At 40.1% G+C, this 25,688-nt stretch overlaps 1 protein-coding gene and 1 long non-coding RNA gene across 3 annotated transcripts in view; one reads left to right on the top strand and one right to left on the bottom strand.

The window, feature by feature from the left end:
• Positions 1 to 470: 470 nt before the first annotated feature.
• LOC140899125 (uncharacterized) lies at positions 471 to 2,607 on the bottom strand. The gene is made up of 2 exons (XR_012155222.1): positions 2,004 to 2,607; positions 471 to 1,635 (listed from the first exon to the last, which is right to left on the bottom strand). It is a non-coding gene; the product is annotated as an uncharacterized lncRNA (long non-coding RNA).
• CCDC180 (coiled-coil domain containing 180) overlaps positions 2,533 to 25,688 on the top strand; it is a 40,569-nt gene continuing 17,413 nt past the window's right edge. For both annotated transcript variants that reach the window (XM_073314009.1, XM_073314010.1), the window contains exons 1-21: positions 2,533 to 2,626; positions 4,394 to 4,515; positions 5,168 to 5,361; positions 7,428 to 7,507; positions 8,492 to 8,601; positions 8,685 to 8,813; positions 8,982 to 9,092; positions 11,509 to 11,604; positions 12,563 to 12,726; positions 12,985 to 13,104; positions 14,032 to 14,111; positions 14,626 to 14,714; positions 16,656 to 16,778; positions 18,084 to 18,257; positions 19,695 to 19,810; positions 20,383 to 20,509; positions 20,985 to 21,009; positions 21,102 to 21,472; positions 22,948 to 23,165; positions 23,862 to 24,037; positions 25,402 to 25,582. In XM_073314009.1, coding sequence (XP_073170110.1) covers positions 4,447 to 4,515; positions 5,168 to 5,361; positions 7,428 to 7,507; positions 8,492 to 8,601; positions 8,685 to 8,813; positions 8,982 to 9,092; positions 11,509 to 11,604; positions 12,563 to 12,726; positions 12,985 to 13,104; positions 14,032 to 14,111; positions 14,626 to 14,714; positions 16,656 to 16,778; positions 18,084 to 18,257; positions 19,695 to 19,810; positions 20,383 to 20,509; positions 20,985 to 21,009; positions 21,102 to 21,472; positions 22,948 to 23,165; positions 23,862 to 24,037; positions 25,402 to 25,582 — 2,753 coding nt within the window. In that variant the 5' untranslated portion in view covers positions 2,533 to 2,626; positions 4,394 to 4,446. The remainder of the gene's footprint in view (positions 2,627 to 4,393; positions 4,516 to 5,167; positions 5,362 to 7,427; positions 7,508 to 8,491; positions 8,602 to 8,684; positions 8,814 to 8,981; positions 9,093 to 11,508; positions 11,605 to 12,562; positions 12,727 to 12,984; positions 13,105 to 14,031; positions 14,112 to 14,625; positions 14,715 to 16,655; positions 16,779 to 18,083; positions 18,258 to 19,694; positions 19,811 to 20,382; positions 20,510 to 20,984; positions 21,010 to 21,101; positions 21,473 to 22,947; positions 23,166 to 23,861; positions 24,038 to 25,401; positions 25,583 to 25,688) is intronic.

The following is a 25,688-nucleotide window of genomic DNA, read 5'->3' as shown; positions in this document are numbered from 1 at the left end:
GGGCACAGGGCAGTATTTTCAGGGGATGTGTCAGGGACAGTTGTAGAGCTGCATATGATGTGGCCTTTACAGATTTTTAGATGCAAATTGGAGCTAGCCAAAGAAGGGTGTTTCCTAGCAGCTGATCCCTTCTATTGCAGCATTAGATCCACTGGCAGTGTTGGTGGATCCAGTCCTGTCCAACGAATGCTGCTCAGTTAACCAGCCTGTATGGGTTACCAGTGAGTGCTGGCTTTTGAGCAGCCCCATTATCCATTGGCTTGGATGTGGTGAGTTAATTTCAAAGGAATAAATGGGCCCAGAGGGCCAAGGGTGTTAACAGGACACTGTCACTGTACAAGCACTAAACAGTTGAACATGGTTTGGGGTTTTTGAATACAGAGCCCTTGGCCTGTTTAGCCCCATGGCAACCAATGCCATTAAAAATTGTTATTATCTTTTATTAAAGATACAGTAAAAAGGGAAATCAGTTGAAGCATTTAAAATGTAATGCATTTATTAAAGCTTTCATTTAACGAATTTCCCTTCCTCCCTTTCCCTTTAGCTGGGGTTTTTATAAGGAAAACCTTCTCTTTGATAGTCTTTTAGATGATATTAATAATCATAATAACTGCCATTTTTTGGAGAAAAGAGCAAACCTTAGTTCAGAGGGGCTAGAGCTGCTGTTATTGTTAACGTCTGATCCAGTTTCTTTAAACACAAAACAAGATAAACACAAACAAAAGAGAAGAAAAAAGATTAGCAAAAATAGAAAATGCTGCTTCTGTCTCCACTGGGAGGTAATTTTTGGACATGTAGCCACTAACTCACAGGAAGTTTGGTTTTCTAGATCAATCATCACAGCCAAACAGCTTATTGCTTAGATAGAAAAGCAAATTGCTTCTGGGGATAGAAGCTTGGCACAGTAATATGTGGACTTGGAACCAAAAAAAAGATAATGTTTTGGAGAAGAGGGACCTCGGACAAGTTTGAAAAGATTTGGTCTAATTTTTTGAAACCTGTGATTAATTCCTAGTGAATGGAAACCAAGATGTCGCTCTTCTTTCCTCTCCCTGCCCCATTTCCTTCTCCTTTCTCTCTGCCCATTCCTTTACTTTTCTGTTTTCTGCCTCCCCTTAGTTAGCAGTGGGAGGGAATAGATATTTTTCAATAAAATATAAATTAAAATACTTCTAAATTTTACTCCTGGCTCTGACATTTTTCACTGCGCCTCAGTTTTCCCACAACAAAATGGGAATAATAATAGTCACTGTAAAGTGCTAGGTAACTACTGTCATTATTTATTAGTCTAGCAAAAGTTTTATGCAGACTGTGAATGGCAAAAAAAATCTGCTCATTTTTTTCTCAACAAGCAGAACTTTTTATAAGTGAATTTCATACTGGTGGAAGCTGCTGCCGTGGCAGCCTTGAAAACTGCAGACTCCTTCCTATTCACACAAGTACTTACAGAGGTGGCAGCAGTACAAGCTTCTACCAAATTGCTTCACGTATCAGAGTGGTAGCCGTGTGAATCTGAATGTTATAATTCTTGACACTATCAGATGCTCGTTCACCTGCACATCTACCAATGTGATATATGCCATCATGTGCCAGCAATGCCCCTCTGTCATGTACACTGGCCAAACCGCACGGTCTCTATGTAAAAGAATAAATGGACACAAATCAGACGTCAAGAATTATAACATTAAAAAACCAGTCGGAGAACACTTCAATCTCCCTGGTTACTCGATTACAGACCTAAGTCGCAATACTACAACAACAAAAACTTCAAAAACAGACTCCAACGAGAGACTGCTGAGTTGGAATTCATTTGCAAACTGGGCACCATTAACTTAGGCTTGAATAAAGACTGGGAGTGGATGGGTCATTACACAACGAAAAACTATTTCCCCGTGCTTATTTTCCCCCCTGCTGTTACTCACACCTTCTTGTCAACTGTTGAAAATGGACCACCCTGATTATGACTGCCAAAGGTTTTTTTTCTCCCGCTGATAACAACTCACCTATTATTACTATTAGGCTTGTTCTAGTTGGTATGGCAACACCCATTTTTTCATGTTCTCGGCGTATATATATCTTCCCACCGTATTTTCCACCGCACGCATCGGATGAAGTGGGTTTTAACCCCCAGAAGCTTATGCTCAGGTAAATGTGTTAGTCTCGAAGGTGCCACAAGTCCTCCTTGTTCTGTTTTGCTTCACGTCTGTGACTCAGAGCCAGATTCACGGAGTCCATGCGGCGTAACTGTGGTTCAGACTCAGTGGATCACTCGCTTCTGGGCCTCTGCTGGGACCCGCTGGTGCCACAGGTAACACCGGTCCGCTGGCACTGAGACCAGCACCGCCCTCCCCGGAGGCCGCTGAGCAACCAGCAAATGGCATCAGCGGGGCGGGGGGCGGGAGGCAGGGCCCCCGTGCAGCAGGCCCCAGAGGGATGACGCAAGCCTCGGCCCGCCTCCCTGCGTTGCCCTGGCAACAGGCAGCCGCTCGGAGAAGGCGTGCCGGAGTTGACAGGTTCTCGCGGGAAGATGAGCTCTCGCGCTCTCTCTGTCTCCGGCGCCTGGGGTTACCATGGCGACTAGGAGACTCTGGGCCTAGCCGGGAAGCCGCGCTGCGAGGCTGTTCAGGTAGTAGGGCGCTTGAGAGATTAACCGCCCCCGTCCTGCTGTGGGCAGGGGTGCTGGGGAGAGTGACCCCCTATCTCTGCTGGGGCGAACCGGTAGCCTGCGCCCCGCTCTGGTCCTGCCGGGGGGGTTGGTAGAATTCCCTCCCCGTCGCCATCTCACCGCATCGGAACCTCGCTGCTTCTCATTGCTCTGATCCACGCGCCCCGTTCATTTCACGCGAGCGCTAGCGGCCTCCCCCCATTTCATAGAACCAGAGTATCAGGGTTGGAAGGGACCTCAGGAGGTCATCTCGTCCAACCCCCTGCTCAGAGCAGGACCGATCCGCAACTAAATCCTAGGGACAGACTTGTCTCACATGAAAACAAAAAAAATCTCACTTTGGGGGGGAGGGATAGCTCAGTGGTTTGAGCATTGGCCTGCTAAACCCAGGGTTGTGAGTTCAATCCTTGAGGGGGCCATTTAGGGATCTGGGGAAAAAATGGGGGATTGGTCCTGCTTTGAGCAGGGGGTTGGAGTAGATGACCTCCTGAGGTCCCTTCCAACTCTGATATTCTATGATTCTATGATCCCAGCCAGGGCTTGGTCAAGCCTGACCTGAAAAACTTCTCAGCCAAGGTGCAAGAGCCGAGGCGGGAGGTGCCTTGCTCGGGGCTCAGGGGCCAGGCTCTGCTGTCCAGAATCTAGGTTATGGAATCACGTATCAGAGGGGTAGCCGTGTTAGTCTGGATCTGTAAAAGCGGCAGAGTCCTGTGGCACCTTACAGACTAACAGACGTATTGGAGCACGAGCTGTTGTGGGTGAATACATCCGACGAAGTGGGCATTCACCCACGAAAGCTTATGCTCCAATACGTCTGTTAGTCTATAAGGTGCCACAGGACTCTTCGTAGGTTATGGCAGAAACACACTGCCAAATCACAGCTGTGGTCTTCATTAATAGCTTTTTGGATGGTCATCATCATTGTTTTTTGAGTTTCTGTGGGTAGAAGCTTTGCATAACTTTTCTCTTACAGCCCTGATCTTGCAGATCCTTGTGCCTGTGTGGATCCCAATCATTTCAGTGAGACTGTGCAGCAGGCACAGGGATCCACTCTCATGAAGTGATCTTGCAGGATCAGGGCCTATGTAATTATTTTTTTTTAAAGCTTTCAGTAAGCAACAATATTTCTCTGCAGCGGGGTGATGGCAACTCAATTTTTTTTTAATTTCACTGACTTCAAAATATGTCTGTATCTTAGTGGGCTTTTAATAGTTTGTCTTGAGTTTTTAAAAAAGAATTTAAAATGTATAAGCTTTTCTGTTCCCCTGTTTATTAAGGGTCTTTCAGAGACAAAACTGCCTACAACCAGAAACCCAAATCCATCCCTGTGCCAATGCTGGGCTTAAATTTAGGGACTGGAAGAGGCAATGAGGACAAGGTGCTTTTCCTATCCTGGGGGCTGCCTGGGATTGCCTTGATGCCTGGCACAGATTAGAGAACCATGAAAGTTACCCCAATTTGCTTGCCTGCTGGAATAACTGTTGTGGGGTGTTGCAGAATAGCTAGATGGTAGGCAAGTCCCCACCCCACCCAGGGCAGTCCTGTCAAATGCACAAAGTAAAGAAACCACCAATGTTTTTACATCTTTAAGTTATAATAATTGTAGTGTATATTTATAATGATATAGAGGTGCAAAATTTTCAGATCGATGTCTAATTCTAAAGTTGATGGTGTCCTTTAAAGATTTAATTCTCATGCCTCCCTCTCTCTTGTGCCCTCTCCCCCAAGTTGGTACAAGGAAATTGTTCTGCAAACAAGCCAAGAATTGAGGACTTTGCAATATGGTGCTGGTGGGAGCAGTACGTGTTGTCCCCAGTGGGAAAATCTACAGGCAGATCTTCGACGATGAGGTACAGGAACATCAGAGTCTAAGCCAAATTTACTGTTTTGTTCCTGCTGTTGTGAATTCAGTAGTTAGACCAGAGATGAATTTGAACCTTTTGGATTTTTGGTTTGTTTTAGCAGAAAATAATTTTAATATTGTCAGGGTGCCCTCTCCATCAAACCCTTTAAGATCCTACTATGTGTCTTTTGAACCTCAGAATGTATTTGCCAAGCCAAAATTTGCTATGTTAATGACATGGCAATGATGGCTAAATTCAGAGGTTTAGTTTGCCAGACTCAGAAGGATTTGGCTAGTGTACACAGCTCGTTTACTTTTTAAAAGGAAAATCAGCATGGCTTAGCGGTTGGAGCATGGGACTTGAAGTCAGGGTTACGTAATTTCTGTTCCTGACTCTGCCACTGACTTGCTGTGTGACCTTACGCAAGTCATATAACCTTTCTTTGCCTCGGTTTCCCCATCTGTTAAAAGGGGGATGTTCTTGCTCATTTTGTAAAGAACCTTGGATGAAAGATGTTATGTAAGTGCAAAGAATTGTTTATTACTTTATCTCCTATTCAGCCACTTTTACCCCATTGTTTTCAGTGCAGCTTCTTTGATCTTCTCTGCCTTCAGTGGATTACTGAGAATTTTAACACCTTGATTATGTTTCTATGAAGGTGCAGTTAGTACGCTCTCTGAAGGAAGTGAGAAACAAGGCAGAGCAACACAAGTTTCCTATGAACAGTGGAAGGATTCCTGTGGTTAGGGACTTGGAAATGTGTGCTGGTAAAGGATTGTTATCTCATCGCCAGCAGAAATGGGTTGAGGGAATGCCCAATGATGACTTCACTGAAAACCCAGTGTTGTACAGGTATAGATTGGAAGTATACATTTATAATTATATCTGGTTACTGGTTGGGTTAAACCTCTTTGAAACTAGTGGGTATCACAGCCAACCTTCATTATTGATAAATGTAAGAAACAGTTAAGCTCCTTTATGGAACCAGCTGAAACAATAGCAGCTTCCACCCAGAACAAAGGCACATGTCACCACCCAAAGTAAAGGCACATGTGGGTGGAGGGCTGACACTAGGTATTGTTTGGTGGAAGTGTGTGTCTCTGTCTTTGTGAGAGGGGAAAAAAAGAAACAGAGAAGCTGGGAGAGAAACCGCAGAAAGCCAAAGATGCAGCCAGAGCAAGCACTGGGAATGTGGCCCTGAGAAAGGCCGAGAGAGATAACTTTTGGTCTAAGTGCTAACTGGAAAGGGGCTTGGAACTGTGAGTAAAGAAACTGTCACCTGCTGTGTTGAGGGAAACAGGACTTGGTACATTCTTTGTAAACAAACAGGGTTGCATCAAAGAAAGACCTGACTCCAACATCCATTTCTCCTCCTAACCAAAACAACCCACTAGATACCAAATTTTGGCCCTAGCTACTTGGGTCAAAAAGGGGTAACAATATGTATTATGACTAAGGGCAGTGAGGTTTGGGCATTGAACTGGAAGCTAGGAACTCCCTGAATTTTAATTGTGCTTCTGGCAATAACTCCCTCTGTAGCATTGGGAAAATTACTCAACCTCCATGTGACTCAGTTTTCCTAGCTATGAAGAGGGGTAATATTGGCCTACTGCACATGGATTTGCGAGGATTAATTAGCCAGTGTTTGTAGAGGGCTGCATATTATGGTTTTCATTTTTAAAAGGTATTGTACTTCTTTTTTGTTTAAAATGGTCTAGAACTATGCACAGTTTTCATTGGTCTTTAAATTGCATTTATTTTTAGAAAAGTGACTATGTAAAAAGGGTCCCTTGCTAAATAGATTAGCATCTTGTATGCCTTTAAGTCTGATGCACCTATTAATTACGAACGAAATTCTACTCCTGTTAGACCATAGGTGTAGATCAGCTTTGGAAGAATGAAAATAGTCTGTTCTGCTTCATGCATCCTCAACAAAGTGTCTGCTAAGTTCTAATTGCAGAATCTCTATTAACAGTCAAGATATAAGAGGGAGAGAAATCATAGTTGGATTTGCAGATCCTAGGTGGACTTTGCAATGAATAAAATAGTCTTTGAACGTGTAAAGTAAGAATATTGTATCTGGAATATCACTGAACGAGAACAAATATGCTGTTCAGTGTGTAACCATAGCCATGACCAGAAGTGGAAGTAAAATTGAAATCCAAGTTATACAAAGGTGATACCTGCGTTAACAGAACTGACACATTTTAAACCCCCCATGAAAAGTTTCTGTCTCCAATGCATTTGTAAAACATGTGAGAGATGTTCCTGCTGGCAAATATCTTGTTATCTGTGAGGAAAGTCAGGTCTGTCCTAATTGAGAATTGGTCATTGCTCTCATAGCAGAACATGAGAAGACTATAGTTTTAGAAGTGACACAAACGGTCTATCCAACTAGTGTTTTCTTTTTGTCTCATTTTGCTGTAGAGTCCCTCTAGTATTCTAGTATTAGTATAGTAGAGTCCCTCTAGTATTCTAGTAATTCTGAGAACAACCACATAGAGAAATACATTGTGCCCCACTGACTGGAAGAGTCAGAGGGCAGAAAAATGTACTTTTGTATTGTAATGTATTTCAAGTACTTTTGCCTAAAGCTTGCCTTATATTTTGCAGATTGCCTCTATAGTTAGTATGTATTTAATTCTGGGATTTGTTGCTATTATGCCATTATATTCTGGGTTATTTTCACCAAATGAGCTATGATAAAGAATTTGGCCCACTTCATCTGTGAAAATAGTAACATTCATTCTGTGAAACACTAGCCCCTCCAAATTCACTACAATTATGATGATGCTTATGGTCATTTAGATTTTTTACAAATGAAGCTAATTTACAAAATGTGAAGCAATGCCTTTTGGAGATCCCTACTTTTTCTCGTATGGCATAGGTCAAGGCTTTCATCTCTGTTTCTATTTCAGGAAAATTACATTTAGAAAAGCTCAAGAAAGTGAAGATGTGATTGCAGCCCGGGAAGTCAGAGGCCTCAGTGATTTCATTAGTAAATTTTACTTACTTCATCTTACGTTATTTTTTATGATTTTTTAGGAATTCTCCAGATGGAAGGGAGGGAATAATCACAGAAACATTTATTGTATTTTTGTACTTGTTTGATTACTTAGAATGAATAGATGTGGAGTCAAATTCAGCCCTAGTATAAGCAGACCAAAATCCTTTGATGTCAGTGGAGTTTCACCTGTTTATACCAGATGTGAATTTAATAGCTGGTGTGTTTTTGTCCATTACAGAAACAAAGCTTAATAACAAACACTAAAAATCAATATTTGGCTTTCAGAGAACCATTCTTTACAATACAGTATGGATTAACCTTTACCCTTGTAGACTTTCTGTGATAGGAAAAGCATTTTAGCACTGTTTTGCAAAAATGTAATGGGCAAATATTTATTGTAGAGCTCCCATATCTCACTTAGTGCATCACCTATTAAAATCCATATCTTTCCAGTGTATACCAAGGGGCTCTGCCCTTTCTCCACTGCAAATATATTCTCCAAATAATTATGTGATACTGAATTAATATTGTATCACAAGGTTCCCTCTGAGTTTTTCGCTCAATAACTTGTTCATGTGTGAAAATTAAAGACAAAGTTTTCTAGAGGCTGGAGCAGGGGAATGGGAGTCAATATTTCCTGGGTTCTATTCTGTGTCTTTACTATTTGGCAAGTCACTTAACATCTCTTTGGCATAATTTTCCCTATCTGTGAAAATGGAGATAATATTCGCCTACCTTACAGAGGGAATGTGAGACTTAATAAATGTATTCAAAGTGTTTTGGCATGATAGGATAAAAAGTGCTGCATAATTGCAGGGTGCTATAATCTGTGCCCTTTTCTATTTTGTAAGGCTTTGGATCTTTTCTGCTGCACAAAGCCCAGAGATCTTAGTGTTGATAGTGCATTGGTGTCTACATTAGACATTCTGCAGCAACACATCCAGTCTGCATCATCTTTATTTTCTTCCTTGGCAGTTCCTGAGAAGACAAACAGCAATATCATTGAACGCCTCTCAGAGCGCAGACGAGGCCGTCACAATGAAGCAGTGGCTGTGTTACACCAGGAGTTAGCCTGCATTGGGAGGGTGAGACTCTAGGTAGTCTGGACTGTTATATTAGGGTCAAGGCCTAGTACCCAATATCTCACTCACATATCTGCCTGTTTTAGGAAGTGGAACCGTTCATTTTGGAGTCTGGAAAATTGCTTTTGACAAAACTGTCAGAATCTGATAGAGCCATTGAACTTCTGTTCAAAAAGATTGAGAGTGACACTGATCTGGAAACCTTTTCAATCAAAGTAAGGGAGTGTATTTGATTCGATCTAGTTCTCTAGCTCAAGCCCTTGTCTCTCATTTTTTCTTTGCTTGCCACGTGTATATATAATGTCTATTTCTACCTCCTGCTGCAGTCATATTTTTTCATTTTTAGTTTTCCAATGGGACTGACATTACATTTCTTCTTGCAGAGTTTTGAGGAGTTATGGGATGCCATCTCCCAGGAGTCCTTGTATAGAAGAGAGTGGATTAAAGAAATGGATGAAACGTTAATAAAGCTTGAAGTGGCTCGAGCTGAGAAAGTGAGCTAAAGTTTGAATGGTTATTAATTAATTGCTGGATTAAGAATTTGTTCCTAACCCTGGGTAAGGAGCAGGAAGCAACTTGCTCCCTATGGGTTGTATTCTGCTACAGGCCCTGACTAATAGCAGGTTACTGCCTTCCTTTACTGGATTATCCTGTCATTCTTTACCTACCTGCACAGGTGGGGAGAGATGTGTACCATGTTCACAGCCTCTGCTTCCTCCCTCCTCCATCCCGGCACCTGCAACAGACACATGAAGAGGCCATGCAGGTGTATGTGAGGTGTCTGAGTCTTCCTTCTGCCGCTGCTTGGTTGCTTTAGAGCAAAGCCATGATCAGACCCTAAAGTGTTTGTCAGTATGCAAATCAAACACCACCACTAGTAACTTCTATGTACTATCTGATTATCCATTGTGACTACCATTGTAACATTTCCAGCCTTTTAAGCAACCAAAACCTCTTTAGAAGGAAGGGTTGCTTATCATTTATTTATTTGGATTTATAAAATGCTTCACTTTAGGCACATATGCAAACGGTTGCATACAAAAACACATGCTAGTATTACAGTGTGAACCAATGTCCACAACAGAATCGTCTCAACTCATCAGGACTGCTATTTTTCTTTCACCCATGCTATATCTTTCTCAACTTATTCTTGAGGAACCTGGGAAAAGAAAGACGCCTGGCTGTAATGAGTCATTCGCTGAATAATTGTAAACATGATGGAAACAAGTAAACAAACAAAATCATCCTTGGCCCTTGAGTACCCATTTTCTGAAGTATATTTGATCTCCTGTAGCATTGATAATGAACAGTTTTACTTCAAGCTCCAATATTTGGTTATCACTTAACCTATTCTTTGTTATAATATGATAGTATACAACTCTGTTTTGCCAGTCTTTCATACAAACTGTAATAAAATATGAAATACAATACGGTTCATAATAAAAAGTCATTGCATGTATCAGGATCAGGCATATAGCTCCTTACATATGAGCCATGAAACTTCTCTGTGCCTCAATTTTCCCATCTGTAAAATGGAGATAATGATATTGCCCATCTTTTCAAAGCTTTTTTAAAAGATAAAATAGTATCTTTTACAGATGAAAAGTATGATATAAGTGTTTAGAGAGAAAACACTCATTGGTTCATTGGGTAGGGTGCAAGCCAGGGGTTTGGGAGGTCTAGTTTCAGTTTCTTGCTTTGCAGAAGACTTTCTGTTCGCTCTTGAGCGAGTCACTTATTCTCTCTGGGCCTGAGGTCTATCTGTAAAGTGAAGATACTAGTATTTCCCTACCTCACAGAGTGGGTTGTGAGGATAAATACATTAAAGCTTCTGAGGTGCTCAGATGCTATACTAATGGGACAAATAAGTGCCTTATTTTCTTATCCCTATTTAAGGATCTCCTCACAACGCCTCTGTGATGTATGAGGAATAATATTTCTATTTTACAAATGGGTAAATTGAGGGTCAGAGAGTTAGATGAGTTGTCCAAAGCCACACAGGAGGTTGTGACAGTGCCAGAAATAGAGCTCAGATTGTCTGACTTCCAGTCCTGTGCCTTAGCGACACATATACAGCAGCAAGAGGCTTGTGTGCTTAGTGCTGTTGTTTAAACGGGGCCTTGGATTTGGCTGTAAATATCTAAGAGGAAGTTGATTCAAATGTTTCACTTCGTTTGCAACCTGTCTATGGTGATCTACAGCAGTGGCTCTCAACCTTTCCAGACTACTGTACCCCTTTCAGAAGTCTGATTTGTCTTATGTACCCCAAGTCCACATCACTTAAAAACTACTTGCTTACAAAATCAGACGTAAAAATACAGAAGTGACACAGCACACTATTACTAAAAAATTGCGTACTTTCTCATTTTTACCATATAATTATAAAGTAAATCAATTGGAATATAAATATTGTACTTCCAGTTACGTGTATAGTATATAGCGCAGTATAAACAAGTCATTGTATGACATTTTAGTTTGTACTGACTTCATTAGTGCTTTTTATGTAGCCTCTTGTAAAACTAGGCAAATGTCTAGATGAGTTGATGTACCCACCCTGGAAGACCTCTGTGTACCTGTAGGGGTACACATACCCCAGTTGAGAACCACCAATCTAAAGGGTGAGGTATATTAAGTAGCAGTTGATTTTAGTAATGGTTGTATCAAATATTTTAGTAACTATGTTTTTATTATGTCTTTATTTATTAAAGGTGTCAAATTTTAGAAGAAAAATACAATAGTTTGTCTTAAGTCATACATCCAGCTTTAAATCTGTGCTATGACTATGTATTTCAGTCAGCTGAATTTTTTTTTTAAGGAAACAAAACATCTATGTCTTATTTCAGATCTCTTGTCTTAAGAAATACTGATTTTTTGGGCTCTTTCTTTTTTCTCTTTCCTTTCATTTCCCAGATAAAAGATTTACTGAAGAAACATACCAAGATTCTGGAGGATATTTCTTATCTCTTACCCTCTGATGTTCACAGGTTCATACATACTGAAGCCATGGTAAATCTCTCATATTGATATGCAGTCATTCATTTGTCTCAGAGGCTATATTGAAAGTAGCAAGATGGAATACTTCCTGTGTACTATAAGGAGTGATTAATTTTCTTCCTCTTTCAGTCGGGAAGTGTTAGTCACTCTTCTACCTCTCTTTCAAACTTATCACCTTCTTAACAATGAAAAGATAAAAGAGCTGAATCATCATTTCTCATAACGTTTTTCAGCTGCAGTTCCCTCCATCCAGGTGCTGTCTTATCTCTCTGACATACATCAGTATTTTCCAGTACTCAACAAATCATTCCATTCTGAAACATATAGGTCCATTTTCCATACCTTTTTACTGTCCATTAAGGAAAGAAAATATCCTTCATTTTTAATATGTACAGTTCCCTCAAGCTAGGCGCTGACAGCGATATGATCAAAATCAGAGTGTTTGCTCACTCGTGTAATTCAGCTGGGCATACTGTGTGAAGGCTTTTCTTTCAACATATTTTTATATTTATAGCATTTACCTCACTGGATCATACAGCTGGGCCATTATGTCTAGTATTCTGCCTCTAAGGCTGTGCCTAAGCTGGCAGTTTTCAGGAAATCTCCCACTGTTGCAGCTCTACAGCTATGGGAGATTTCCTGACTGTAGACAAGGTCATCACTGTCTAATACCTTGTGCTTCAGAGAAAGTCTAAAACCCTCCCAAATTGCATATGGCTATTGTGCTATGTCTGAATCAGTGACTTCTTGATTTGTTCAGTGCTGTTGTTCAAACATATCGTCATCCCAGTGCAGGAGGAGTGTTCTCTATTGTACAAAATACTCCCCATTTATGCTCCCCATTTTCCCACTGTCTCTCTAACAGTCTCTTCTAGTTCAGTGCATTGCGCTGGATTAAAAAACTATAGCTGTCAAATTTTTGTATGCTTTATGCTGCCCTTTATTCCTCTTTGTATCTTCCAATACACAGATGATAAACCAAGCCCTACTAGCCAATCAGAGGGCAATAGCCAAGTTGTTTGTTAATCTGATGGAGGCAGACCTGAAGAGGGAGCTGTCTCAATGGTTCAAGTGGCAAGAGAGGCTGAAGGACTGGAAAATCATACAGAAGGACTTTGTGGTTCGCAGTTTCAGGTCTGTAATTCTGCAACAGATTTATATTTTTAGTGGGATTGAAACTAAATGACCAGACCCCATTTGTGTTTCTGTTACAGAATAATCTTTGATTCTGTTCTCTTTGTAAAGTTAACAGTGTTCTGGCAATTATGCTGGCATTTATACTCCTTTTTAGTGACTGGGGTTAAATCTATGTGGTTCAAAATAACTTTTAGATGTCAAGATACAGATTGTCCCAAACATACCTTTATTTAAATGGTTACTTGTGTCCTGCAGAGAATTTATGGCAAGGAAGGAGGTACAGGAACCCACATCTGTAAAAAGAGACTTGGAGAACATGATAAAGGACCAGATTTCACTTAGTAGAAGGAGAATGGAGCTTCTGCAAGTTCTTTGGTATGAAGTGAGAGACAGAAAAAATAGTGTTTCTTGCTATAGTGAACAATGCACCTGATTTGACACTGTAAAATGGACCAACACAGTACTAAATGAGCCCCCAAACTTCTTTTTATCTTTCACTGGTGAGGTGATGCTCATGGTTTTCAGTGGACAGATTGTGTTGAATGAAAGTGTCATTAAATGTTTCATTATTAGCAATGTCAAGTAGCTGGAAGTAGTGATGTACAGGGATGATAAGAAGGAGAGAAAGGGGAGACAATTGGCCCGGGGCTAGAGCTCAGGGCCCCCCAAAATGTCTGTAACATCCATGAAAAGTGAAATGGAAGGGGGTGGAGACCCAGCGAATATGATATACCAGACCGCAAATTTCTCTGAATAGGCCTGATGTAAAAACTCTAAAGAGTAGAAATCAGTGGCTCTGGAAGTACAATATAAATAGTGGCAAGTCAGGATGAATGGGAAGGTAAAAATCCCACAACCCTAACTTGGCCTGACTGAAAAGTTTGAGTGCCTCTCTTGGGTATGGTGTGAGATTTTAGTATATATAGTAAATAATCAGCAGAGGAGACAAAGGAAATCTCATACAATATATCTGGGACACCCTCCATTCTAAACCAGAAAAGTTGCTATGTGTATAACCTATTAAAATATTCTAATTTTAAAATAATGATTCCTTTTCATTTTAAAACTAACATAGCAACTAAACAGAAAACAATTCATCTGTTTTCCAGAAGGCAGCTTTTTTGCACAAATTGCAGCCATCTTTATGGTTTTGCCTTGCTGATTTGGCTGAAAATCTGTCTTCTAACAAACAGAATGTGGAAAAACAGTAGTGCTATTATACTACTTCACAGTTTTAACCCATTGAGAACTGGAATGGATTATGTATGAAATGTATGTGTCTCTTGTTTCTTATTTTGGTAGTGATTTGTTGCCTCCGACACATTCAAAAGCGGAGATAAATGAATGGTACGAATCTCTTGTGGCTTTAAACAAATATATAGGTAAGTGAGGAATTCATGACAATGAATTGGGATTTAAGCAATCATTTTCTTTCTAAGGCCATGATTGAACTGTACCATGTGTCTATACATACATCTGCTGCCCTGATCTTGGTCTCTCCATTTTTTTTTTCTCTTTAGAATGAGGGGGGGAAAATGATCTGAAGTGATTCTTTCCTCTACGTTTTGCAGTATGCCTTGTCTTTCTATATGTGTGTCTTCTAGACTAAACTTTCCAGGCAGGAACTGTCTTGATAGTTGTAGCCTGTTTAGTAGCGCAAACAGTGTTGGACTGTAATAAAAATAACAGTTCACCATTACTAAGCATAATGGCAAAAAGATTTGGGTAGAGGCAGCCGAGTGATGTTGGCTGGTAATGCCCATATACGAGAGTCAAGTATGCCAGTAGGGTAAAGTGAGGTTAGACACAACTGTTCAGTCATATTCACATGTGTTACAATGTGAAATGGTGAAGTCTTCACACTGGACTCTTAGTTACTTTCCTTCTTTTCTAAAGACACCCATAATGTGCAGCATATGATGATCATTCGCATCCAGTATGAGAGAGTTTGCCAGGAATGTTTGGCCAATGTACAGCTATGCAAGGTCAGTGTCATGAGAATGAAAGTTGCTGAATTTGGAGACCCAATGAAGGATTTTGGTAGCAGCGGATCATCCAGTATAACGTCTGGTTTGAGACCCACTATTTCAGCGTGGCAACCCAAATTACTCACGAAGTTCTCTTTTATTCTGTTAGTCAAAAGTATGTTGTGTACTTTACTTCACAATAACATGGTATTTGTATTTGGAACGTGTAGAATAGCAGTAACAAATACTAATTTAGTAGAGGGAAGATGTTATGCTTATAAGAAGCACACAGAATCTTTTTAAAGGGGATAAGGCAATAAGCTGCATTTATTGAGAGTACAATTTAAGCATTAAAAATCAGCATATGCTTCCATTCCCTCACCCCCAAAAGAAAAAAATTTAAAAATGGGTTCTTCAGCTGGATCTTATAGTTACCAGTCCTTAGTGTTGCTTGGTCAGTTCCAGTGGCCAGTTGAAACTGCACAGGAGGGAGGGGAGCTTGGTCTCTGTCAAACACATTCAAAGCTCCAATGTTGCTGCAGAACAAACCCGAAGTCCCATGGCAATACACCCTTCTTTTATAGTAATAAGTTCCCATACAAGTCTATGGCCCTTGCTGTGTCACACTGGAGCTGTCAATCATGATTTATTCAGGGTTGCTCTTAATTAGCATTATTTTGAGTTGTTACCGGGAAGATCCGCAGCTGTTTCTTATCTCATAGCTCTGGCTTAACTACTTATTTTGTGCCTGGGTGTATGCCTGTGCTTTAGTGTCATCAATCTGTCATCCAGGTGATTCTGATAATAAAGTTTGTACCTCTCCACTCCCCTTTTGACCATCCGGCCCAGCTGTCTCTTCTCAGTTAATCAGTATACCATACATTTTTCATTCACACAGCAAACAGTAAATAAGACAATAATTACAGCCATAAAACTTTTGTCCTTCTAAGAACAATCATTAACACAATCAGCAAAGAATAAACTCAGAGCAGTTTCTTCTTACTAATTCAAGGCTACAATTTGTTCTTACTAATTCAAAGCTAGCAAAATGGAGTATAAAGCAAAATAAGCAAAATGAGTACAATTTACTCAAGACAATTTCTCCCCATTAGGCTTTTGGCCTACAAAGAGAGTCCACTACTTAAGCTAGGAGATTGAGAGTCAGGACTCCAGCATAGCCATGGTTCGCTCTGTGGCCTTGGGAAAATCATTTAACCTCTATACCTCAATTTCTCCATATATAAAATGGGGATAATACTACTGACCTGCGGCATAAGGGGGTTTTGAGGCTTAAATCCACATTTGTAAAGGGATTTGAGAGTTTTGGATGACAAAGACTATGTGTAAATACAAAGCATTAATTATTTACAGTTTTCTAGTATTTGCAATTCAATCACAGGACTCAAATATCACAGGCATTCATTTTCTGAAACTATTACTGATTGTTATAAACAGTATGTCATCAAAGACTTAGTGCTCTTCCTGTTGGAAGGGTACACAACTCCTCACCTTGCACACCCACTGTCTATTCCCAGCTTAATTTTTCCTCCATTTAAAGTTTCCTCAGGAAAAGATACTGAAGTTGGATATTTATTTCTGAAACTATCAGTTCAAAAGAAAAGAATGCATGTTGAGGTTAAACAAACTCTGTTGAACCATGCAATATGTTAACTGGGATGCCAGGTACATTAGAGAGATAAGGTGGGTGAGGTAGTATCTTTTATTGGACCACCTTGTGTTGGTAAGAGAGACAAGTGTTGAGCTTACAGTGAGCTTCTGGTCCAGACCTGAAAAAGAGCTCTGTGTAGTTCGAAAGCTTGTCTCTCTTACCAACAGAAGTTGGTCCAATACAAGATAATACCTCATCTACCTTGTCTTTCTAATATCCTGAGACCAGCACGGCTACAACAACACTGCATGCCAGGTACATGTCAGTAATGTAATATTCCTTTCCTTTAGGATAAACTGTTGAGTTTAAAAGTTTGCACAGAGAAAGAGGCTGAAAAGGTTGTGAATCCTGACTTCTTCAAGATGGTTGGAAGGCTGCAGCGTCGGTTTGAACAGGAGCTGGAGCAGATGGATGTACGTTTACTAAGGCCATTCTTTTTATTGCATCCTGGGAATAGTCAAATCCAACATCTATCCTGCAGTCTATGCTGGTTTAAATTTTCACATTTCATTTCATTATTCTACTGATGCTCTGTTAGAGAGTGTGCAATGATATCGACTACTTATCCTGTAAATAGAGACGCTTGAGGCGATTCAATGATAGTTCATAACTTCTGGTTTTACTTTTACCATGACTATATATGAAAACAACTGGCCTGTTTTGCTCAAGGTTCTAGATGGCTAAATAATTCAGGGCTCATGCAGAGCTTAACTCTGTGGTTGCTACTCTTGTGGGGGATGGATGGTCTTTTAGCTGAAGTACTAGCTGTGAATTTTTATTCCTGACTCTGTCGCTGACTTGTTGCGTGTTCTTTGAGATCATAAGATGGAACGTGATGTATAAGTGCAAAATATTATTATTTTGTTGGCCTCTTCTATTTGTTTACGCTAGCTATTGTTTTTAACTTGTGCTAATTCTGTGCTAATTTATATGGGAAAGGAGGTGGGTTTCCGGTATTATCCACCAACAAAAGAGGACATGAATATTTTTTTGAGTGGTAAATGAGCTGAGCTTTAGCCATATGTATATGTTTTATTTTGATGTATTTACACATGACTATTAGATGTCAGAAAGCTATTTTTCCATCCATTGTCTTCGACTAATAAAGCATTATAGTACATATACTGATATCAGTTATAAATATCATAATCTGCAAAGTCATCTGTGAGGTTCATCCACTTTGGCACTTTGTTTTAGATTTTATCAGTGGTGAGAAAAATGTTCACTGAATTTACAGGACTGGAAAGGAAAAAAGAGTAGTCCAAAATCAGAGGCTGTGCAGTTGTTCTTTCACACTCTGTGTTCTAAATATCTTTCCAGGTTCTCATACCTTGCTCTTTGTCATGGTACCTCAGGGCTTCCAATTTCTGAAAAGTGGACTACTACCCCACTCCAACACCCCCACCCAAACAGCATTGTGGTGCTATCTTCTAATCGTATGATATGTCATTGAAAGTGGTAATGCTAGAAATTATATTGTTGATGGTAATATAATTCCCATTAGCACAGTTGCAAGAACAGATTGGATGGTAGTGACATGAAAAAAGATGGTGTTCTCTGATTCTTGCTGTACTTTCTGCTTTATCAGGTACCTGTAGGATTCCTCCAGGCAGCCTTGGCAAGTCAGCTATCCCCCTACTACTCATGCATCTCTACTCCCAGATATCAGTCTAATAATAATTTAATGATAATTTGTTCTATCCGTTTGATTGTTTTAGAGAGACTTTGAGGATCTGGCTAAACATATTGAACAGGGTTGCAAAGACTTGTACAAATATTTCCAGCAAGCTATTGTCCTTTGGGATGAACATCAGCTCAAACTGTCCCAGCAAGAAAACGAACTTCAGGTGAAACTGAGTGAGTGCCGGCGGAAACATGAAAACCTAAATCAGGTACAATCAAAAGTCTAAAATGTTGGTGTGGTGTAAAGAAACCACTTCCTAGCAAAAAGATGCTATTGATATCCAAAGAATCCTTTATAGCAAGTATAACTTAAAATGGGAGTGTTTCTCATGGTTTCTGCGTTTGGAAGGTGGCTGCATACTGCTAAGTGTATTAGTCTAATATCTGATACATCCTCTGAGGGAGACTATATCTTATTATTGACAGGGGAATGACCTCATTTATCTAAATTGGTATTTTCCAGCTCTAGCAACTAGAACCTTATTATTACTCATATGCGGTTGCATGCACATTCACAAGGAAAGTCTTATGCAGTTACAGAACCATGCATGTATATTGAGTTATCACATCATATTTGTGTTCTGTGGCTTGATAAAAGGATATTTTCAGGGCATTGTTCAGAATCTTTAAATGATTTTCGTACCTGTCAACTTTTGGAAAGAAAGCAGCATGGTCTCCCCTCTCTATGTAAGATCACTTTGCCCCTTCTGGAATGTCTTGTGCAGTCTCCCTGATCTCCCTGTACCTTTGGCAGAGGAAGCAGTAAGTGCCAATGGTGACTGAATTACTGGATATAGAAGCCTAGTCTGGATGTCTGTTGTTCATCAATCAAGATCTCACTTCTACCAGGCTTGATAGAGCCCCAAAGAAGTGGATGAGGTAGTGCTGCTTGATGATGAATTTACCAGGCCAAACATCCCAGATGGGAACTGAGACAGAGGTGTTCTCACATGTTATCTAGTCTTCACTGTTCTTTTGCTTGGGCAAATTCTATCCATTAGAATCTTCAGTAACTACTTTGGTCCTGAAATGATGGGCCACCATGACTAGTCCAGGTGTCAGTGAGACTCTGGAGGTAGCTGAGGAATCCATTTTCTCCAGAAGCAGAGGTGAGTCTTTGACTCTTCCTGTGGTTCACTGGAGTGCCTGACTGCAGTGAGTAGTTTTGGTGAGCTGAGATTCACATCACTTGCCTTGGCCAGTGACAAATGTTGTGTTTGCAAAAGAGCAATAGCCTTGGAGTAAATGCATGTAACACTCACAAGGCATGTGCTAGCTCTTTACAATAAGTTCTTGATAGCTTAAAACTGAAATTCTCTTGCCTTATATATATTCTTTCTCTCCATTATTCTCTTTCTTACATGCATGGGCAAATACACATAGTGCTGTGATCACTTATTCTTTTTTAACGGGCACTTGATGCCTCTGATTTGGGGGAAAACATACTGTCCATAAATAGACATAAGGAGTTCGAGACAAGTTAGATCAAATTTTGAGCCTCAATAATGCCCCTTTAAAGTATTATCTAATGTATAATTAAAATACAGACGTGTACATGAAACTAATTACTTGAATCCTAAATAGATATGAAATATTTGGGCTTCTTACAGCTTTATGCTTATTGTTTGTTTTTCATATGGGCCCAGATAAGGGAAGCTAATCTGGATATAATTTTGGACAAACTGAGAACACAAAGCTCTGAGGGAAAGCTGAAGAATCTTTTAGGAAAGGCCTTTGCTTCTCTGGATGACATTAGAGCTGGGTATGTATTCTGGATTGTAGAAAATGTGACAAACATTCCGAGTGAGGGATGTCCAAATCTTGATAAGACCATTTCAATCACATTTGTGTTGTATTTTGAATGCATTTGTAGAAAAGCCAAAATTGCACTAGCTACTTCACCTTCAGGAAGACTAATGTCAAATAATGTACTCTCCTGTCTTATTGCATTTGCTCAGAGTGGGCAAAAAACTGTTGGCGCAGAACTCTGCTTTTTTAAAGAGTTGGGGGGAAACAAACAAATAAATAAATACGTGATTTTTAAAAAATGTCTTTCATTTGAATTTCTTGGGTTGACCTCATTAGTGTTCTGTATTATGCTAAGCTAGTCCAGGATATGCTAGCATAAAAATTAATGATTTAATCACAAGAACATTGCAGTAGCCCTGGAAAGTAAAGATCTTAGATAATGGACTGCATAGGTCAGGAAATTGATTTATGCCAACAACTTCACTTCTAGATCACATATTAGATGCAGATGTATATTATGTTCACATTTAATTTTTATTATATTATGTAATGAATTCTCTTAAATAGCAACCTGGTATTTGACAGGTATGAGGCCTTTCACCAAGACATTGTGAAGATGGTAGCATCCTACCCAGAAGCTATACTGAAGGAATTGATTTCTTATAGTGCATCCATTGGCCAGTATTTTGGCGTAAAGGAAGTCTATAAACAGGTATAAAGAAAACAAACTTCTTATGATTTGAAATCTGGCTGATGCATTGTTGTTTCATTGTTGGGGATCTTGCATTCAAATCCATTTAGATTTGATCAATCAAAGATTAGATCAAATGAAGAAGAGTTTTGGCCACCATAGGACTGAGGTTCATTGGCAGAGCTGAGTGAGGGAGACTTTTTGCATCATCTGCCCACACTGTGCTTACCTCCATCCTAGTCTCAAATCTGTCATTTTCATGGCCTACGTTTCAACAACTTCACCTACATTTTAAAACAGAAAAATTAGAATTAAAAAATCATTCAAATCTGGATTACATTTTAGAAATGAGTTCCTTTTAATGATAAATTATTACTTTGAACTTTCAAATGCTGATGGAGTACATTAATTTTGGAAAGTGAAGTGAATTTGATGTTATTCTAAACAAGTAACTTGTCACCTTTGTTTCTTTTTCTTCTCACTCTTATCCGGGGAGATGGGCTCTGCATATGAAGAGCAAGGTAATGTTTCAAGAGTACAAATCTTTATTTTTTTAATCTGTGCTTCTTTGGAATGTGACTGATGACATTTCTGTCTTATTTTAATTGGGAAGTATTTGTTGAAGACTCAGAAGTTGAAAATATGGCAGAGGCGACAGGGGATAGCCTTCTACAAGAAACTGAAGAAACAGAGCAACAGGCTGAGAGTTTTCCACAAGGAAGTACAGAAGCAGAGCAGCAGGCTGAGAGCCTCACAAACAAAACTGAAGAAACAACGACAGTCGAGAATGAGGAGAGCATTGTACAAGAAACTGAGGAAACAGAGAAACCAGGGGATGAGGAGAGCACAGCTCCAGAAAGTGAAGAAACTGAACACTTAGAGGACAGTGAAGAAAGTGAAGCAAATTCATTTGAGGATGGAGATAGTCCTGCACAAGTGTCTGAAGAAATGGATTATTTGAAAGATATTCTTCCTGAGTCTGAGGTAGGTCTAATTTCTTCATAAAAATAAATCAGCTTCAGCACAAATGCAAATCTTTTTGATGTTTATACAACCAAATCACATATGGGTCTTTCCTGTATTAGTTTAGTGACGTTCTGTAATATGTACCATTAGGTATTTAGAGCAGCTGAAGATTCTGTATTGAGATGGTGAAGCCCATACATTAGTGCATGACCATTCCCTCTTGCACTTTTCCTGTCCTTTTTCCAAGAAACAGCCAAAAAGAGACTTTTCTGACGTGGGTCTGTTTCCTTCCTTCATTTAGTATTGTCAGCCCAAGGTGATGATATAACACTATCTCTATAGTTCAATGTTTTCTTTTCAGGTCTGTACTTAGTGGAGAACCTAAATGGTCAGTGCCGCAATGTAACAGAGCCTTTTATGTGAGTGGCGTGCCTCTGAATAGTTGGGAGTTGGTGGCAAGACATTAAAACAAAGTTAACTAATTAGTGTAGTACTAGTCCCTCACCGTATGTCTGGCCTTGCCACGTGTGTGTTCTGCACATTTCAGCAGCACGATCCTGAACTGGAATTCTTCTCATCCCCTGACATTAATGGTCCTATTAGGTCAACCCAACTGGGAACCAGTAAGCATTTTGCAAAGAGAAAAGGAGTACTTGTGGCTGTAGCTCACGAAAGCTCATGCTCAAATAAATTGGTTAGTCTCTAAGGTGCCACAAGTACTCCTTTTCTTTTTGCGAATACAGACTAACACGGCTGCTACTCTGAAACCTGTCATTTTGCAAAGGTTGTCTCAGCTGAAAATCACTCTTTGCTTTGTGTATTTTACAGCTGACAGAAAGAAAAACTAGTTCCTAATTGTAATATTGCTTTGGGGACATAGGGAGAGCTGAGGAAACTCTCTCTAAATTACAAAAGAGCATTTCAACAAAAAACTACAAAGGCAATTACAAAATCTATAGTGAAACTAGACAACCTTTCAGCCCATATATCCGAGCATTTGCAGCTCATGTTTCAAAGGGATTGAAATAATAATAAAACTCAGCAAAGAGGATATATCTGTATCCAGATCTTAATACGGTTCTTTAAAAAAAATCCAAATCATGCAGACCTTTTGCTGGCTATGCTGTAAAGTTTCATTTGTATTATTTCTGGAGACACTGACAGAGGTACTGGTGACCTGAAGCTAGTGACCACCCTGAAGTACTAGGATATTCTTAATTTCTCTGTAGATTGAAAAAAATTGAATGACTACCTTCTACTTTTTGCCTTGCACAAACACTGCTAGGCTAACAGCAAAGTATCAGCATGCTGAGATGCACAAACTTGCGTGCTCATTATAGCTTTGTTTTCCAAATTAGGAATCAGAACATGGCTCATGATTCTTGAAATCTATAGGTTCTCAACATTAACCTGTGTATGGCCCATGTTAGTAGGTCTTTAAAAACTTGTCAGTAGCAAAGATAACAAATGATGATTTCCTGTTACCTTCCTAGGTTCTGTTCCATGATTACAGTGAGGCTGAAAGCTGTGAAGTAATAGCAGAAGTCTTCACCACCTCTAGTGGGAACACTTACTCAGTCCTTGGGCATGAGGAGACAGGCAAGACCAAGACCTCCGAGATCTATTATGCTGCATTTGCAGAAAAAACACTTCCTGTGTACCTGGAGAATGTGCTTGTACCAGACAGCTTGTTTACAGAGCTTAAGAAAGAGTTAGTAGAGTTTAGTTTGTCCTTTTTTCTTTCCCCTAAGTAATTGACACACCTCAGAAGGTTTGGAGGTAAAGTTTGAATGAGCATCCAAAAGTTATCTTAATGCTACCCCTTGTTATTATTATTTCCAAAAGAATAATAAGAAACATTTTATATTGCATTCCATCAAACGTTTAAGTCTTACTGCACCTCTGTGAGGAAGACGTTATCCTTATTTTAAAGACTGAGGCACTGAGAGGTTACTGCCTTGTCCAGTCACACAACAAAGCACTGGCAGAGCCATGAACTCAAAGCATCTAGCCTCCAATTCCTTGCTCAAAATTCTGAACCCTATCCCTCCAAGTCCCTTTTCTTATCCTTCGTTTTGACAAAGCACCAGCTCTTCTGCAGTTGTATTTTAGCAGTTGTATTTCGATTGAAAGCAGTGGATTAACTATATCAAAGAAATCCAGGGCAGGATGAGTGAACTGAGATGCTGTAAAGAGAATAACAAGTTGGGCAGGCTAACATTATTTATGTTTGATTGTTGTGCGATTGGTGAGAAACCTTATCTCAGTGGAGTCAGACTCCTCAGAGCTTGTTTTTTTTTTTTACTGAGATCTTTGAAGAGTTTTTCTCCAAAATGAAATCCTTTGTCTCTCACACACATGCATGCACTCTGTCTCCCAAAGCAATGTGTTTGCTTTTCAATCGTAGGATCCGCCTCTGCTTTTTTGAGCACCTCGAGAAGTGGTTTCCCCAATCCTTGTCCAACTCCTGGATCATTGTAACAGCCAAGAAAGAGGAGCTGAATTCGGAACTGCAACTGCGTCTTCACATGCATCAGCCAAGGCGCGCGCACATAGAAAAGGATATCCATAATGTCAGAGCTGGTACATATATTCACTTTGGGCATCACATCTCTTTTTTAGAGCTCTCTGGGTGTGACTCATAACGTGGCACAACAGTGGCTAGTGTTAATTGATTCAATATTGGGGAATAATGTGGGTTCAAGGGACCTTTTCCAGCTCCTACCCTAAACTTGCTAGTTTCTTACATATTGTGGGGGGGTTTTAACTTTCCTTTTTCATAGCTCACATTTGTTTTCTCCTGGTTCACACTAAGAAGAGATTCATGAATGACCCTCTGAGCTGATCGTTAACAATGCAGAGCATCCACAGGTCCCATTGAAGTCAAAAGGAGCAGTGGATGCTCAGTACCTTTGAAATTCAGCTAATAATGTTTTGTTGTGGCAGACAAAAGAAAAAGGGGGGATTTTAGAATAGTTTTAGAGAAAGAAGTGACAAAGTTTAACAAGAGCCTGGATGTAGGAGAAGGATTGAGGTGTTGAAGGTATCACTGAGGTTTAAAGCTGGCCAGAAAATGAAATTTCTATCCTGTGGAAAATGTTAAAGTGTAGGAAAAAATTACATCTCCATTTGGGATGAAAAATAGAAACCTCTATATTTTTCGCAGGACAGACATTCTAAAAATTTCATTTTAGGTCAGCTTGCTATCTGGCTGCCTGGAAGGCTCTTGTCAATGTCTCTTTCCCTCTTATATCCAGCACTCCAGCTCTCTGCCTCCCTGTCTTTCAGTCTCCCTGCTTCCCGTCCGGAGAGGGCAGGTGGACAGCCAAGACGTTCAGTCTCCCTGCTTCCCCACAAGCTTGGCTGCAGCTCCCCTTCAGGCAGAGAACTGGGAAGCTATCATTTTGATTTTCCTAATGGAAAATCAAATTTTTTTTTTCAAAATTGAAATTTTCCCACAGAAAAATTTGGCTTTGCAAAAGGAGCATCATCCATTGGACAATCATTCAGACAAGAAATTTCCCAACCAGCTCTACTGAGGTTGCAAGTCTGGGTGATGGGAAGGATAGTGGAGATGTCAGCAATGACTGAGAAGGGAGGGAGAGGAGAAAGCATAGGAGCAGAGGGGAGAAATTCACATTTTAACATATTGAGTTTGAAATAAATCCAGGAGAAGTCAGAGAGGCATTCAGAGATGGAAGAAAAGTCAGGGATACAAAGGCAAATTTTCCTCTTCTCGGTGCTAATTTCATGGCTGATATGAGATTTGCCTGGTTTGTTTTCACCCCTCTTTTCACACCACCAGCCATCTTCTACTGAGCATAGTGGCTAGTTGTTGGGGTAAGGCAGAGTCACCTGTGTTGGAAGTCAGGAGCGGTCATGTCATGCTTGGGCTCAATCCAAGCTTGAGGCGATGGCCATCTGAGAGTATTTTCCTTTCCTCTCAGCGGAGTTGCTTCTTCACCAAGACCGTTTGGAGTGTCACTGTGCAGGGGTGGTGGAAGCTTTGACCAAGGAGAAAAATGAGTTTATGAAACTGAGAGAGGACCAAAATAACATCAGCAAGAACTTCGGCAGAAGGATCCAGGACATGGAGGCCATCTTCCTCAGTTCCACTAAGGCTGAACAGTAAGCACATCATGAGTCTCATGATTTGTGAGGTTTCCCACTCCTGGACTGCATCCTGAGTCTGCCTTATCCCAGATTTCCTGAACAGCAGCATGTATCATCATTC

The sequence above is a fragment of the Lepidochelys kempii genome, chromosome 16 (assembly GCF_965140265.1).
Source record: "Lepidochelys kempii isolate rLepKem1 chromosome 16, rLepKem1.hap2, whole genome shotgun sequence".
In the NCBI taxonomy this organism is placed as follows: domain Eukaryota; kingdom Metazoa; phylum Chordata; order Testudines; family Cheloniidae; genus Lepidochelys; species Lepidochelys kempii.
This window is presented reverse-complemented; position numbering and strand designations above follow the sequence as displayed.